Source organism: Homalodisca vitripennis, chromosome 1 (assembly GCF_021130785.1).
Source record: "Homalodisca vitripennis isolate AUS2020 chromosome 1, UT_GWSS_2.1, whole genome shotgun sequence".
NCBI classification, from domain to species: Eukaryota; Metazoa; Arthropoda; class Insecta; order Hemiptera; family Cicadellidae; genus Homalodisca; species Homalodisca vitripennis.
In genome coordinates, this window is record NC_060207.1 from 78420628 (window position 1) to 78437919 (window position 17292).

General features: G+C 32.2%; 1 protein-coding gene across 3 annotated transcripts in view; it reads left to right on the forward strand.

Moving 5' to 3' along the window:
• LOC124365332 (orexin receptor type 2-like) overlaps positions 1-17292 on the forward strand; it is a 361016-nt gene that overhangs the window by 323877 nt on the left and 19847 nt on the right. For all 3 annotated transcript variants that reach the window (XM_046821307.1, XM_046821315.1, XM_046821311.1), the window contains 2 exons: positions 14940-15087; positions 15845-16111. In XM_046821307.1, the coding sequence (XP_046677263.1) occupies positions 14940-15087; positions 15845-16111 (415 nt within the window). The remainder of the gene's footprint in view (positions 1-14939; positions 15088-15844; positions 16112-17292) is intronic.

Genomic DNA, 17292 nt, shown 5'->3' on the forward strand with positions numbered 1-17292 from the left:
CTGTAAGCTTCCTCATCTTCCATTGCAGTGAATGAAATAGTAAATGTGATTGATGTAGCCGTTTTAAACTCTTTCAGCCTGACGAATGAATTGGATGTTGCCTAGCTTTGATGTCAACTTTCTTTGTTGGATAAAAATTGTATCCAATTAATATTCAGCTCAATTCCTCTCGGAATTTTCTTTTAATCCCACACTGAAGACACGCACTCAGAAATTCACACAAAACAGCGTATTTTGTTGTACTAAAATGACATGTATTAGGACAGAGAGTCTTGTCATTTTTATATTTTCGTTTAATAAACGGAGTAACTATAAACTATAATACGGGTCAAGAACAAGTGAGAATTCTCTAAATGCCAATACTTGCAGTAGCAGGTTATTGTATTGTTATACAATCTCTTCGTATGTTGTAAGTGATTTTAATTAGAAGTTACTTTTGAACCTCGCCTTTAACAAGATAAATAATATTGTAAGCACAAAAAAGAAGAATAATACTTCTAGTGAAATACATATTATTCAGAATTTTACATTAAATATATTAAATTTAATACAGATATTAAACTTGGCTTTATATTGTCTTTTGTTTGTTAGTGATGTTGAAAATTATGTATGTCTTATAATTAAGAGTCATTATACTTTAGCTTACTGTTCAAAGACAAATAAACAGCCTTTTGGTCAGGCGAACACTCTGTTAATGTGTAACTCTAGTGTTTCAGCGGATCTAAACAGCTGTCTTATGTCAGTAAAATATTTAGTTTGAAAGCGAGAGTAGGTTTTATTACAAACAAACTAAAATAGGTTTGTTTCATCTGGCAGCCTCACCTTGGGTTAGCGCATCGACTACTTAAAATCTTGTAACAGTTGTCTCGTAAGTGAGCACTAGCTTAATTTTCAATTTTCTTTGCAATCCCGGTGATGCACTTTTAGAATCCTCTAGGTCTAAGCAGTGAGGATTATTCATTAAAGAATGTATTATTAATACATGAACATTTACACACAAAGAATTGTATTATGAAACAATAAAAGTGATGAATATAATAGAATATGACAGATAACATTGGATATAATTTACATTTATTAAGGATCTAACGGGGTCGTATTAACATCAAGTCACCATCCGTCCGTCCGACACTAGTGATAGAAGGGTCATATAGACTGATAATTTAGTAAGTCCGTTCTACTGGGTCGAAGGGTGAAGTTTATTGATTTCAGGATCAAAATATCAAAGAGCAGTCTGTTTGTTAGTCTGACCACCTTCCTTTCTGCGCAACACCTTATATAAATGTTCTTATGATTTGTAACTGTCTACGTAGGTTCCTCTTCCTTGAAGGAAGAATGCTTTGGATTTTTGGGTAATAATATTTCAAAGGCCAGTTCCCTGCCAATGAAATAACTGTAGATAGAAAGGTTATAGACATTTGAAATTTTAAATATTGGTTCTTCTTAGTCTCGAGAAGAACTGTTCAGATTTTAAAGTTAAAATGTCTCTCATTCTGCATAATAACAATACTTTCTGTTAGGTCTTTTGATTTCGGTGTTGTATCGGTTTATTATATTGCCTGAAAGTACAGCAACTGCCTGAATAGTCAATTACAGCTTACAATATAGGTAAATAAATAATCGGTAAATATGAAGTACTTCTCTTCAGATTGTGGGTCGTGTGTGTTCTTTCAAACTATTACAGGAAGAATAAACTAATATTTCTTGCAATGGTATAGTTTTTTACATTGATGTTTTAAAGAGTCCATTTAAATAATTTAATTAACTGAAATAAATATACTAGTAAAATAACATGATGCAAAGTTATACATCAATCAACTGCCAATAATGCTTTACAAAATCATCCAGAAGAAGCGTATATTATCAACATTGTTTTTTACCAATCATTAAAGTAAATCACGAGAATTATTGAAATGAAGCAGATGTCACGCTGTAATAGGTCTCTGGCAGCGCTACAACATTTAATAAACTTCCAGATTTATTGCCACAAGCAAGGCTGGTTCACATTCCCTGTAGCTCACGTGTAGCAATAATTTCACGTATTTCACACTGACAGATAGGGTAAACTTGGTATATTGTTTTAACGATGGTACAAAACTATACACATTTTTTGCAGTAGATGGCAAAAATGTTGTTGTAACAACTATTTAGTTTCATTGTTGAGTTAAACTCCAGTTAACCTTCCTTTTATTGCAGCGTCTTTATATCTGACGCTTCCAAAGAAAGTCGCCGACAAAGAAGCTAAAAACGAACCTTACCATCGTTTCGATATCAGAGACACCTATAAATAGGTGAAGTGACTGTCTCATTGTCTCGCCAGGTTGCACAGTTGAGTGCACAACGAACCTTAGCATCGTTTCGATATCAGAGACACCTATAAATAGGTGAAGTGACTGTCTCATTGTCTCGCCAGGTTGCACAGTTGAGTGCACAACGAACCTTAGCATCGTTTCGATATCAGAGACACCTATAAATAGGTGAAGTGACTGTCTCATTGTCTCGCCAGGTTGCACAGTTGAGTGCACAACGAACCTTAGCATCGTTTCGATATCAGAGACACCTATAAATAGGTGAAGTGACTGTCTCATTGTCTCGCCAGGTTGCACAGTTGAGTGCACAACGAACCTTAGCATCGTTTCGATATCAGAGTCACCTATAAATAGGTGAAGTGACTGTCTCATTGTCTCGCCAGGTTGCACAGTTGAGTGCACAACGATGTTTCCGACAAGATCTATAAGCACAGTGGAACAACCGAGTTTTCTACACATAACGTATTTATGGTGATGAGGGTTAAGTCAATTTAAATGTTGAGTTTAGCTTCAGTTCACCTTCCTTTTACTGCAGTAACTGATATCTGTCGTTTTCTCAGTCTTCTTCGCTTCGTCGTCGTCTCAGAATTCAGAAGTGTCTTCGTCGCCGACTTGCTTTAGAACATTTCAGACGAACATGACTCCAGATTCCAGGAGTTCTAATACAGCATCAAGTCTAATACAGCATCAGAAACCAGATGCTGTGAACTGGTGAACTGGATCTAAACTCACCATTCAAATTGACTCAACCCCTCCAACCATAGTTTCGTTATGTGTAGGGAACTATTTAGTTGCTATATATATATATATATATATATATATATATATATATATATATATATATATATATATTTGTTTTCATATACTACAACATATGCTTTACTAAGTGTAACAATATACCGATCTATCAATAACTCTGTTTAATTAAATATTATGAATGATAGAAAACCGATTGTATACTAAGGTAACATGACTTTTCAGACATCTGGAACGCTAACTGAAACATTTCGTTTTCAGATCTACAATTCCGTCTGTACCTTTTGTGGGTAAAAGCCTAGTATGACCTGCAATCGTTTCCAAGACCTGCATATGTATATATTTCCTTAAACGGGATAATAAGGAAAATTCAAATATAACACCGTAAATATATTAGACCGGACGTGAATATTCAAGCGGCTGGTAGTAGAATTTTTAATCGAAGTAGGCTCCCCAGCCCTACGTGTTTACATATATTTTAGCTATAGTTTGTAATAAACCAACACTATGTATTTTAAATCTAAGTGAGTGATATAGTTCACTGTAAGTCTGCTCATAACAACCAATCATTATTTCGGCAAAAACATGATGGTGAGCAAATGAGGGAAGGGAATAGGCCTTTTTTATGTTGAAGATGAATTCTGAAACCATATTGTGACTTCACATTGATTTATTTCAACACTCATTTCTGTTTAAGTGTATAATCCCTGAAAAAATAAGAACCTTTATAATTTCAACTTAAAACGGGGTTTCAATGTTTCAGTTTAAAAAAAAAGGCAAATGTCCAGTCACAACTGATTGATAAGGGGTCTGTTGCAAGTTTGTACCAACTCTAGAATTGAGCCCATTAATTACTTGATCTGTTATTGTGTGTGCGCTTATAAATTTGGATAAAACAATAAATTCGTAAAGGTGTAAGCAGTGAAAAGTTTTGATTTTTTTAGTTTTCAATTACGTTTCTGTAAGAGTTTCTCATCCTAAGATCTTCAAGAAGGCGAACTGCGTGCTTCTGCAACAAAAATACTCTTTTCTACAGAGGTTGAGGCGTTGAACCCCTAACAACCAGACCATAGCTCATCCGAGAATCAATCAAAGTGTAATAAGTTTAATCAGATAATTTATTAATCAGAAGTTTTTATTGTGCATACTGATGTATTACAAATACTGATGAAATTATAAAAATTATAGACAGACTTAATATCAACTTCCCTGTAAGCATCCAGCTTATATCCCAAGATACTTAACACGTCTATTTTATCAGTTCACATTGAAAATGTGTACATGGATGATCTGGGCAATAAAAATGGGAGAACACTATAAAAAGCTTTTGATTGTTATTATAATGTAGACTTTTTGGTTAAATATTTGAAAGTGTAAAAAAAATATAGATTACTAGTAGGTTTAATGTCAGTCAGTGATTTTCCAGAAAATACTAGAGCAATATCGTCTGCGTATATTATTATTTATCTATGATTAATTGATTTAGAAAAGTTGTTTATATACAAATTACAATGGATAGGTTTATAATCAGTGAACCCTGAAACACTCCACGACAGATTGGCGGCCAGTTTGAGCGTTTGCTCTTACCCTCCACAACCTGTTCCCACTGAGAGAGATAGGAGGTTGTCCATCTCACAGCAACTTCACCGAACCCTAAACCCCTCAAAACTTTAAGCGAATCTTAGTAGCAGGTACAGTGATAGGCTTTGAAAAAGTACATCTTCACATCAACCAAACTCTCATGCCTGTCTAACCAGGTAATTGCTTGTTTACTTCAGTGATTGCAACAGTGGAAGATTTCCCATTACAAAATCTGCATTGTTTACCGAAAATCGCTTTTCTATTTAAAATGGCATACTTAAAGAAAAACCTTGGGAATACGACGATAAAATTGCAAAGAGTTATTCTGAATTCTTTTAAAAGTAAAATCGCTATAATCGCTATAAAATGGCACTAATGGAAAAATTCCAAGTTTTTTCACAAAAAAATTTTTATACAGTAAAATATTACTAAAACTCACTATAAAGCTGTATTGTACCTTCAGCTTATCACGCAGAGTTTGTTTTCCAATTAACAGGGTTATAAACTTTAGCTTAATGTTTGAGTGCGATTATACGTTTGGACTTTCGGATGTTATCTATTCTACTTGTCTGTAAGTCTAGTGTTTTATTAGAACCAAAGAGCTGTCTAGAGTCTCGAAAATATTTGGTTTGAAAGGGAGAGTAGGGTTTATGACAAACAAGCGAAAATAGTTTTATTTCATCTGGCAGCCTTACTCTGTGTTGACACAGCGTTATTCAATATTATTTTGTAACATCTGTCTCCTACGTGAGCTGTTACTTCATTACCCTGTTTTTACTCTGTAATGAATTTTTAAATCATGAAGATGAAGACAAGATTATATCGCGCACATATTCTGTTTTAATTGTAGCATATACATTATACTATAATGTAATGTAATGTATAATGTGTGACAAACTATATAATGTAAGATCTAAAATGACAATCATCTTCTATCATGATGCTTTACATGCGAGATAGGTTTGAATGGGTATGAAAAAAGACATGCTTTTTCAACTGAGCAACAATCACATGTAATTTTTCCAATACATAATATTTAACCAGTTATGTGCAGCATAATTAGTTTTGTAATTCAAATATTTATACCATGGTATTAAAATAAACATTGAGCATGCACAATGTTGGTTTGTTGAAATAATTCATATATACTCGTATTTCATATTTTAGTAAGGAGTCTGACTGATAGAAAAATGTTTTTGTTGAAGTACTTTGGAATATACAGAACAAAATACATAATGTAATTAATGGATCAAAACACAATTTGTATAATCCATAAGACACTTGTAATTAGTTTTGTGTCACAGTTGAAACGGTTTAAATTGGAAGTGTATGAAGTTTAGCTATAAATCAGAGTAAAATAAGTAATTGCTTCTACACGTGACAATATGCACGAGCTACAGCGAATGTGAGCCAACCTTCCTTGTGGCAATAAATCTGGAAGTTGATTAGATGTTGTAGCGCTGCCAGAGACCTATTACTGTGTGACATCTGCTTCACTTGATAATGCATCGTTGATAATGCATCGTTTTCTATTGAATGACTGAAGAAAAAATTATTGACAGGTAATTATATATATACCTATGCATAACTTGATTTATTAGCAGTTCTATTTTTTTTTACTAGACATTTTAATCCAATATTTAATAAAATCAAGTAACACTCCAAAACGTTTAAAACATGCACTGTAAAGATTAGGCTATTGTAGCTAAAAACTACAGTCTAATTTATATTTATCATATTCTTCCTGTAGCATGATTCCTGTGAACACACATATCATCGGAAGTAATTTCAACAATGCAACGACTAATGGCTTCTTTGTTACAACTTTTATTACTATAACTTTTAGAAATAAATTGACGAACTAATCTGTTCTTAAAGATAAAATAATAAATACAAACTAAAGTTAGTGTTAGTTATCTCTGTATTATTCGTAGATTAGTTTACGTTGTCTCACAATACGTTCCATTGTTTATTTTAGTATATTAATAAGCCACTAAATTCCATGAAACGGTAATACAGTAATAAAACAAACAATAAATTTTACATAGATGTTAATTAAATTACTACATAATTGAATACTCATATTGACTCCATACATCTCATAGTGTACATTCAATCTAGTATTCCAAGATAAACGGTTTTATAAAGTTATGGTGGTACGGTGAAATATATAGTTTTATTTAAAGTGTGGTTGCTATTTAGAAAAGTGGAAAATAAAAAAGGGTTTTAAAAAGGAAGTCAGTATAAAATGATTCATACCGGACTTTAGATAATTAATTGGAGTAAATATTTTGCAAATCCTTTACGTAATTAGGGCTGAATTAAATTTAAATTAGTCTCACATACGTGAAAAATACAGCTTATTAGATGGATGGTAGTGAGGGTACTAGTGGGAAAATTACATACGCGTAATATATCTCTGGTAAACTGTATGAAAGGGAACTGTCATAGATGTATCACTAAATAATAATTGAGATTGTCTTATACTTTTCCCGTTCACTAAACACAACGCAATCAATAAAAGATAAATCATATGTGATTAAAAAAATAACAGTTGTAAAATTTTGACAAACTAACCAATGTATTAATATGGGTTCGAAAAATACTGGAAATGTGTGAATATTCTAACTAAATTGAGACTGGCATAGAAGTAAGCTGTGAAGTTAGAAGTTGGATCTAGATAGGTCGTAATTTCATTACCAGTATTCATTTTGACTTCCTAGTTTGTTATGGATGACGGATAATTTGAAAGTATAGTAGGAATAAGAAAATGTTTAATTGTTATAAATTTAAAAAAAGTTTAACTCTACGTTTCAAAGATTGAACTTACTCTCTTACTCAGGTTTAAAAATGTAATGAAATTCAAATACTAAAATATGTGTCAATGGACTACCGTGGGTGGTCCCTTAATAGGGGAGTTAATAAGGAATATTTGGTGAACGACATGAAATCCAGACTGTAGAGCATGAACCAAGCGATGTTACTGTATAGGATCAAGGAACACAAACAACACGTCACACCCAAATTAACAAAGTTGAAGTAATGATGGGAAATTTAATGACGGCATTTGCAGAGGTATTGAGGTGCGTCATCTGGAACAGGAGGGCGTAGAGTGGGAGCGGTAAAGGGCAGCTGCATCTGACCTTATGTTGTTTTCTTTGACCTCAATGTTATATCGTGTGTATGAATTTTTTCGGTTGAGCTTTGTTTATTTATTAAAATATCTGTTGTTTTTTTAATTCAAAATTTTTTTATATAGGTGGCTTACCCTTGACAGAGGGTTTACTTAATGGTTAGTCTACTAATTTTATTATTGAGCCACAATAAGTTTGGGTCTGAAAATATTCTCTTTTAGGTGTATGTTGGCTTTATCTCATTTCATATGAAGATTTTCAAATAATCAATTTTAGACTTTTACACTAGAGCTTTTTTCGTATTTCCTTTATGTTCTTTAATTCTTACATTTAATGATCTTGTATCTTGCCTATATATTCCCTGTTACAAGAACGTATTAAACTGTAAACATTGTTTTTGAGTCCTGTATGCCCTTTTCGCGACTTTCGTTAATAGTGCTTTGTGTTCTAAAAATGGTTCTCTTATTGTATTTCCTGCCTAGTCTTCTTCTTCCCTCTGATAACCCCGGCACATAAGAGATATGTATGTGAATTTTTGTTTATTTTCGTTTTATAATTTAGGAATTTTCCTATTATTGCTTTTTTACTTATTCATGACAGACTGAGGATATCCATTTTTCAGAGGATCAGATTCAACGTTTTTGATTTCTTCTTTTAATCTTTTTTCTGAGCACTAGCTCTTTTCTACAACATTCACAAGCACAAATGCACAAGGATTTTACGTAGCCTATATTTTATCAACATTATTTGTGGGCCAAATGTTATAAGTTATATACGAAGAATATTTACATATTCCTTCTAAGGTTGATTTAATTTAACACTGTTTATGAAGTTCCTTTTTTGCCAGCTTTTCATTAACACGTCGAAGTACATGGCATTTTCTTTTTCAATTCTAATGATATTCTAAGTATAATCTTAGTGCACATCTTTTAACAGTCAGATGTTATGAGAATTTAAAGTTATAAGGTTACTGAGAGGGGTTTCCATCTTAATCATATTCATATTAATTTCCAAATCACAAAAGTGGTTAGTGGATGTTCACTTCTGTAGGACGACATGTATAAAGGCTCACACAAGCGAGTTTCCAATATGAAGTTTACGTATATCGGAAACCGTTTAAATGACACAGCGGATGTTTTGTTGTCGGAAAAGGACATACTGAGAATTTATTTTTCCATTATTAAGTTTACCTTGTAGATATTGTTATCACGAAGTAGCTTTGTAATATTGTTTTCGCTTCCGTTAATAAATCGTTCTTTAATAACAGTTGCGTATCTTCCAGCAATAATATAATTCATATAGGATTCAAAAATTTGTGCAGTTCATAATAAGTAAAAGGTTATGTTATAAATGAACAGTGTAACTGTCAAACATATTAAATTTTCCAGCATCATAACTCTTTGCCGGAACGCTGTTTGTAAGGTCATCATTTTTAAGTTAGTTAATGCAATTTGAATTTTAAATATCTCTTCCTGGCCTATAGAAACATAACAAGAAATCATTTAAAGCTGTCATTTCGAAATATGAGCAGAAGATACATCAAAAATCAATTTCTAACTTTATTTTGCACGGAACACATGGGTCGAATTTTTTGACACGTTAATTTACTCAATCGTGTGTGTTAGAGCAAAGATCCCAAATCAAACGTGAAGGAATGATTTAGCCTCTAAGCGGATCGTTAGGGTAATCGGCCTGGATCTACAGCAATCGGAAAATAAGTCTCATAAAATGTAAAATACATCAATTATATTCACTGGGGTGTAATCAGCGGAACAGGATAAATTTTTTCCACAAAAAAAATAATGCAGCTACTACCATAATTAGGTAATAGGGAACTTTTATTTAAATGAAAAATGTACCGAAATAAATTCCTGGAGTCAATTACAGGAGGTACAAAAAATATCATTTTCCTGCATCAAAAGTTACGAAGCTCGTTGAAACCAACCGTTGCATTATATCGGTTACCAGATGTTCTAAGGAATAACCTACTACAGTGATTTACATATATCATCCAGTCTTTTTTATAGGCTTAAAGGGCTTAGATTACAACAGAGTCATTTAGTAATTTTTATATCTAACTACGGCGGGAAAATATTACTGAACCTGCTTACCTGCTTTACCGATTCTCACTTGATTTCCCCTAGCAAGGAACGTTACTTGTACTGTGAGATTTCCTTGCCTGTAGTTCTGAAATTTTGTTCTTTATATAGTAAGTACATTTCCGGAAATTCTTATATGGACGATGAGATATCCCTAATTACCGTGAGGTCAGGAGAAGTCTTTGGAACAATCTTTGATCTCTTTCAGTTTATTTCCACCTGGACTCGGAACCTCATGGTATCTAATTGGAAAATCAATGATAAGGTCTCCTGTGCAGCATACGTAAGAACAATAATGTTTATCTTGTTTTAAAACCCAAATTAAATTTAATAATATAAAATATTGTATGTACTAAATTTAAAAAATCTTTATTTATCATAAATCTTTGTAATAATCTCCAGGAAGAAGATTACTACTCAAAATTAAAAATAGGGTTTTTGACAATTAAAAGAAACTGCATTGTAACAACATTTTAATATTTTTTCAGTTAACACTTATACAGAAGGTAAATTATTTGATAAAGTCTAGGTGAGTGAAAAGTCGGTAACTGCTATGTCTAATCAGGAGAGGATCAGCAGGAGCATATGAAGTTGCTTGGTCTGAGCTTCCTTTTACTGGCTGATCAGCTTACCTGCCGCCATAGAGGTTTATTGATGATCGTATATTCTAACCGTATGAGTTGAAAGGGAAAAGTTCTTTACATATATTTATGGAGTATTCCACAAGTCTTAACTTTATCATTTAATAATGTACAACTTGCAATAAAAACAATATTTATCGTTACGTGTTAACTTTCAATACGCGCAGTTATTGTTGTTTGGAGTAGACATTTCAGTTTCCATAATATAAAAAATTATACAGAACCGAACTGCTGTACATTGAAAAAGGTTTAAGCAATGGACGTATTCTGCTTTACAAATAATTTAATTTATTCTTAAAACTCGAAACTTTAACCTTTGTTCAGATATATTATGCTTCTGTATGGTAAAAGCTATTAGTATGATAGAATTAGTATAGAAAGCTAATTTAATGGTATTTTATATGTTTATGATTAACATTGAGGTGTATTGTTTGTACGAGAAACGGTTGTAGTCGAATATTGGAAGAATCAATTGTTATTGATCTTCCATCTCACAAATACAACAGAATGAATATTACCATCGCCTTTATGTCTGCTGATAACTGATGCACGGTTTTATAACACCACTGTAGTTTTTATAAAATAAGAAAAGTACTAGTCCTTAGTAAGCTTCTTAGGTAAATAACAGAGCTTCGGGCAAGAGGGTTTGGATAATCAATACATTACCAAAGCTAAGAATGTAATTAGGAAAATATATTGTATATAATTTATACCAAGACTTTCTTGCTTTTTCTGCATTAAATTTAGGTAGATAAATAGGTATATAAGGTTAGATAATAAAGGTATAAGTAAATAAAGTAGGACGTGTCTTGATCCACACCGTAAAAATCATTCTAACTATATCTCATATTGTTGTAAAATTAGGTTAGTTTAAGTTCATCCACATCTTTAAACACCAGAGAAGGTTGAAAGAACCGACATCGTTTGTCAATGTCACAGTATCGGTCGATCAACAATATGTCCTCCCATATATATTTTTTACTCTCACAATACATTATATTTAATCGCGTTAATCATGTGTTCATATATTATGCAGATGATAAAATACAACTCACTTTATATGATAAGTAAATAAGTTTTAACAATATAATTTATTGAATAAAGAAGTTGTGTTTAATTAGGTACCAGTATATTCTTTTTTTACGCGTAATAATAAAAGAAACCATGAGTGTAAGAATCATTTGTTAAATGTATATATATATATATATATATACACAGACCTGTGAGATATATCGCAACAAACTATAACCGATTGGTAACTAAAATTTTGCTTGGTCAGTTACTTACTTTGCCTTTCTTATAATTCTTTCTTTTGTTCAGTTAACGTTCACTCTTTTTCACAGAGAATAATTATTTATATTCCAATATTAATATGAATTCATCTAGAAGCATCTTATTTTTAAAAAATAGGTATAATTCTAGAAAAATCGCTAATCTCAACTGCAGTATTCTTTTCATCTGTTCTTGTTTGTTCCTTGGATTTACTCCTAAAGGGCTTCGACCTAAGTTTCCATTGTCCGGGCTCTCACCTGCCCTTCACGACGATGTAATTGCTTTAGGTAAAAAAACTAGGTTTGACCTTTCAATATTGGTTGCCACATCCTACCAGCTATTGTCACAGCAACATGGAAGGGAACTGAAAATATTGTATGAGGATATGACTTCGCTCTTTCCTAATATAATCATGAATATAAACAAAATAATGATACAAACTTAAAAGTGTATGGCTTAAAAATCTAAGAGGTTACTTAAAATGTAATCAAAATTGTGTATACAACATACAGGAAATGACTTGCCAGTATAAAATAATTTTACGCATTCCTCAAAATTTCAACCTTTAGAAGAAATTGTCAATTTAAACCTTATTTCACTGCATCAAGACCCAACCAATAATAAAATATTACAGAAAGGTAGAGTTTTACAACAGAGAGATAATCTATTACCACCAACAAACCCTTCTGTACAAGTTGAGAATTTGTCAAATTATACACCTAATATTAATGAAATTTCATTTTTAACGAAAGGACTAACTTTTTCCCCTACCCCAAGGTTCAACCGTATTAATTTGATTGCTAAGGCATTAAAAAATTTGCACTTGCATACTAAAACTTGCATTGCGATACTAGAATCAAATTTTATTTCAGTAAACATGAAAATAAGAACAATGTCAATGAGCCATTGCCGCTTTCCCTTAAAAAATGTCAACCAAAGTCTTGATGGCAGCTCCCACCCCCTGCCCAATGACCATCCTATTGAGCAGTTTCTAAATGTAATATTAGCCAATGATCAAAAATTTATTGAAAACTTGCCAAAATTAAAAAATATATCAGCTAAGGAAGAAAAAGCCATTAAGTCATTAAAATATAACAAAAATATCATAATTTTACCTTCTGATAAGGGGAACTCTACAGTAATCTTGAATAGCAGTGATTATATTAATGAGGCTAACAGGAAATTACAAGATTCTACTGTGTACATGACTTTGGAAAAAGACCCAACCAACGATTTGCGTGCAGAAATCAAAGAATATCTCTTAGAAAATGGCCCCAAGCAAAACTTTAATGCCAACACAACCAAAGTCACCTGTATTCTACATGTTACCTAAAACACACAAACAGGTAAGACCTCCTCCAGGCCGGCCTATTGTTGCAAGTATTGGAGCTCCCACAGAAAAAAATTCTGCTTACGTAGATGATATTCTACAACCTTTTGTCAGTGAGTTGCCCTCCTATATAAAAAATACTAATCATTTTTAGAAATACTATCGGAAATTCCTCAACTATTATCTGGTGAAGTAATATTAGCTACATTAATATTCCACATTACCAGGCGTCGAAGCAATTGGGAAATCTTTAGATGAAAGACCGAAAAACACTTTACCCACTTCTAATTTTATCACTCATTTAATTACTATGATCTTGACTATGAACTATTTTAAGTTTCTACACAAAAACTTTCTTCAAATAAAGGGCACAGTGATGGGGACAAAAATGGCTCCTTCATACGCTAATCTTTTTATGGGGTTACTTAAGAAAAACTTTTTATCAACCCAACACTTTTAATACCTATATATATATATATTTTATCAGTTAGGTTGAATAGACCTATAAGTGATAAGGCCTTTGAACAAACTATACGAATAATGCATATAATTTTTAAATGACATTTTAACACTGAGATAAGTCATAGTTACTAAAAAGTTATGATCTATATTGTGTTTTTTAATTAATTTAATAGCCTCAACGATTTCAGTTACAATGGAACTATTTAAGGCCACTGTGGAGAATTTTAATTTCGAAATTCTAAGATTTTCATTAATAGATTGTGGGGTCTATGTAGTTTACGAAAGTTTGCATGTATATTTTAGGTATATAATATGGCAGAGTTCACGGTTATCACCTTCAGACGTTAAGCGAAAGTGCTATTGACTCTTTTGTAGGATTTGCACTTGTACGAGCACTTCTACTTCGAATTAATTACATTTCTCATGCCGTTTCAGATTGCCTTGTTGCCTCGATCAAGAAAATATATCAGAAAATGTACATTTATGGTCAATATAATTAACCCCATTTTAAGTTATTTCTGGCGATAGTTTGTGTGCCTTGTGTCCCGATCGAAAAGATATTTGCCTTCATATGCAGGTCTGAGAAACCTACGTTTGGCATTTTATGGTTTTATAACTGTATTTAAATATTTATTAAAAGTTAATGAAAGATAATAATGTAGTCTTTGATATCTGCACTATTGATAAAGTACTGCATACTTAATATTTGTTGAAATGTGTAGTCAAAACTATGCTTTTACGAAAAATTCTAACTTTGTTATTTGAATATACTCTTTATCACCAGAGATTACAGAAAAGTTTCCAATGAGAAGTGTTTTTCATATCAAGCTTACTCTGTACTTTCAATAATATTAATGAAAAGAAATTTTAAATGTTAGTTAAATTACTTAAACATGTGGTTGTGCTATCATTTTATTATGTTTACCCATAAAACTGGATTATACGAGTATTTCATATGCTCTTCCAATTGATAGCATATGTTTGCAGTAATGCATTTCTTATGGGAGTTTTTTTTTAACTTTAGAGACCAGTGGAGTAGAGTTCTAGGCCCTGGAGAAATATCTTTTCTTAGTGCACCTCTTTATAGTATCGCTAGATAAACCCATGTACCAAATTTCATGCCCTTATCTTTCAAGGTTTTTTTCAGTCATGACATAATTTTTATACACATGCGATATATTTTTGTTTTTAAACTACTATAAACTACTAATTAAGGCGAATGTTTCTTGGTTGTAATTATATTAAGTTATAATTGCCATATAATAGATTTAAACCTTAGTGGAACGCCATATAGTTCTTTACCATGAGTTAAATACGTTTGACTGTTTGATTAGTGTTGGTTATATTTGCTCCAGACGGTTTCCGTTGCTGTGTCCGTGCTCACACTCACGTTTATATCTGTGGATCGTTGGTACGCCATCTGCTTCCCCCTCAAGTTCAAGTCTACAACCAGCAGGGCCAAGACGGCCATCATCATTATATGGCTACTAGCTCTGATGCTTGGTAAGATAATTAGAAAAGGCTAATTAATTTTAAAGAACTTACTGAATGACCTTATATATTAGACAAGTGACAACTGCATCAGTGCAATGGCCCTTACTACTAATAAGACGGGTACTTCAATAACAAAAACAGTTTACTCTTACTATTAAATTGACTTTAATTCCAATGCACTTGAATGGTTTTTTTTCTTAACTTGATACCTTCTACAGGCCAATAAGATTACTTAAATAAAATAATAAATAAACAAAAGACAAAAATGTTTAAAGTAGCGTTACAAAAACTATGCTATATTCAGTAGTTCTTAGAATAATATCCAAATATAGTTATAGTGTAGAATTGTTTTCCACACAGCAACAATAATAAATCTGGAATATATTTTGAGATTCAAACAAATAAAATAAATTTACACGGAAGCCTGTGAATCCTTTAGATATCTCGTGTCATCGCACTTTCAGTCCTGAATAGCGTTAATGTCTCACACAATAACTGGCTGTGGTATTCAAACTATACGGGTCTTTTTTGTGCTACCCCTTGCATACAAATGTACTTTCTCTTAAACGTGGCATCAACAACATTTCGTAAAGTGTAAATATTTTTGTGTGTAAAACCTTGATTCGAGGATATCAGTTTTTATATTTACTGATCATTTTTTGTTATAGCAGTACACAGTTCATAATTTCGTAAGTTTACAACTATGTATGGTAAACGCTCTTCGTAAGAAAGTTTATTGTAACTTCCAATAACTGCGAATATCCAGATATACCCGAGCTGATTGCGCTACGGACAGTCCCGAAGGACCTGAGAGTCAAAGTGATTTACTTCACCCAATGTGTGCCGTCGTGGACTTACCGGGCCGAGATGACCTTCAACACCCTTAAGATCGTCCTGCTCTACACCTTCCCGCTGCTGTTCATGTCGGTGGCCTACTGCCAGATCGTCAGGGTCCTCTGGAAGTCTGAGAACATTCCCGGACACTCCGAGACCGTCAATATCCACACTCAGACGAACAACGCCTGCACAAACTGTGAGTTACGAGTACTTAAGCAAAAATAATAACAGTAACAATATTAAACTGTTCATTTAATAAAACAATGGAATATACAATATAGTGCTTAATAAATGTTTACCTTCATTATTACGATAGAACAACACACCAACGATGATTCGAGAACATGTTTTTATTCTGTTCTTCAGGTTTCAAATGCTAAAACTAAAGGACATGAATGAAAAGAGGTAGATATTACAAAAACACCCCAGAGTAATGGACAACTTATATAAAACCACTATATATAGTGATATTTGAGAATTTCCATTTTTAATTAATGTTTTATTTCTACTGTATCATAGTTTTAAATAATTATTGTATTATCCTAACCTTACACTATATAACTACATATAAGTCCCTTTTATATAAGTACATTTTATAAAACATTACTTAACGCACATGGATAAAAGAAAATGTTTGAATGTTCTTTTACTTCAAAAGAACGAGTTTTGTCTTCTATCACTGAACTCCCACAGGACTTAAACCCACGACTTCTTACGACATCACAGAGGCTGGCTAAAATACCACATAGGATATAATTTACAATATATAATCTCATGCTGTCATCACAAAAGTGAACCATAGTTTATAAACAAAATAACAGATGATATTATATTAAAATGCTAGTACATAATTAAGTACTTGTTTATACGATTCTTTATTTAAAAGCAGTTTAATTAATAAACACCAATGCCTAATAAAATAAGTCCGAGTGAAATGTCAGTCACACAAGAGATAAAAATGATTTGTAATACTAACTACCACTACTCATTCAACTTCATATTATTCCTGTTGTAACTAACTAATAGAAACGAAATATCCATAGTTCCATAATATTACACCAATATGTTTACCACACTTAATATTAAATTTAATGAGGAATATATACAGCTTCATTTTGGCTTTTAGAGTTTCACATTTAATCCAAGCATTGTAATCAGTGTCAACTATTCTCAATAGAGATACAGCCCTGAATTGAATAAACATTTGATTACAACAAATAAATTGGAAGTAAACCATTGTATATACGAAGTTAAAAAATGGAGCAACTTTTATTTTTATCTTGCTCTAAGGACGACATTTACAATCAATCTAACAAAATGACTTTATTACATGTGGTTGTAACATACTGTAATGTTATGTGATTATCCTTCACAGTA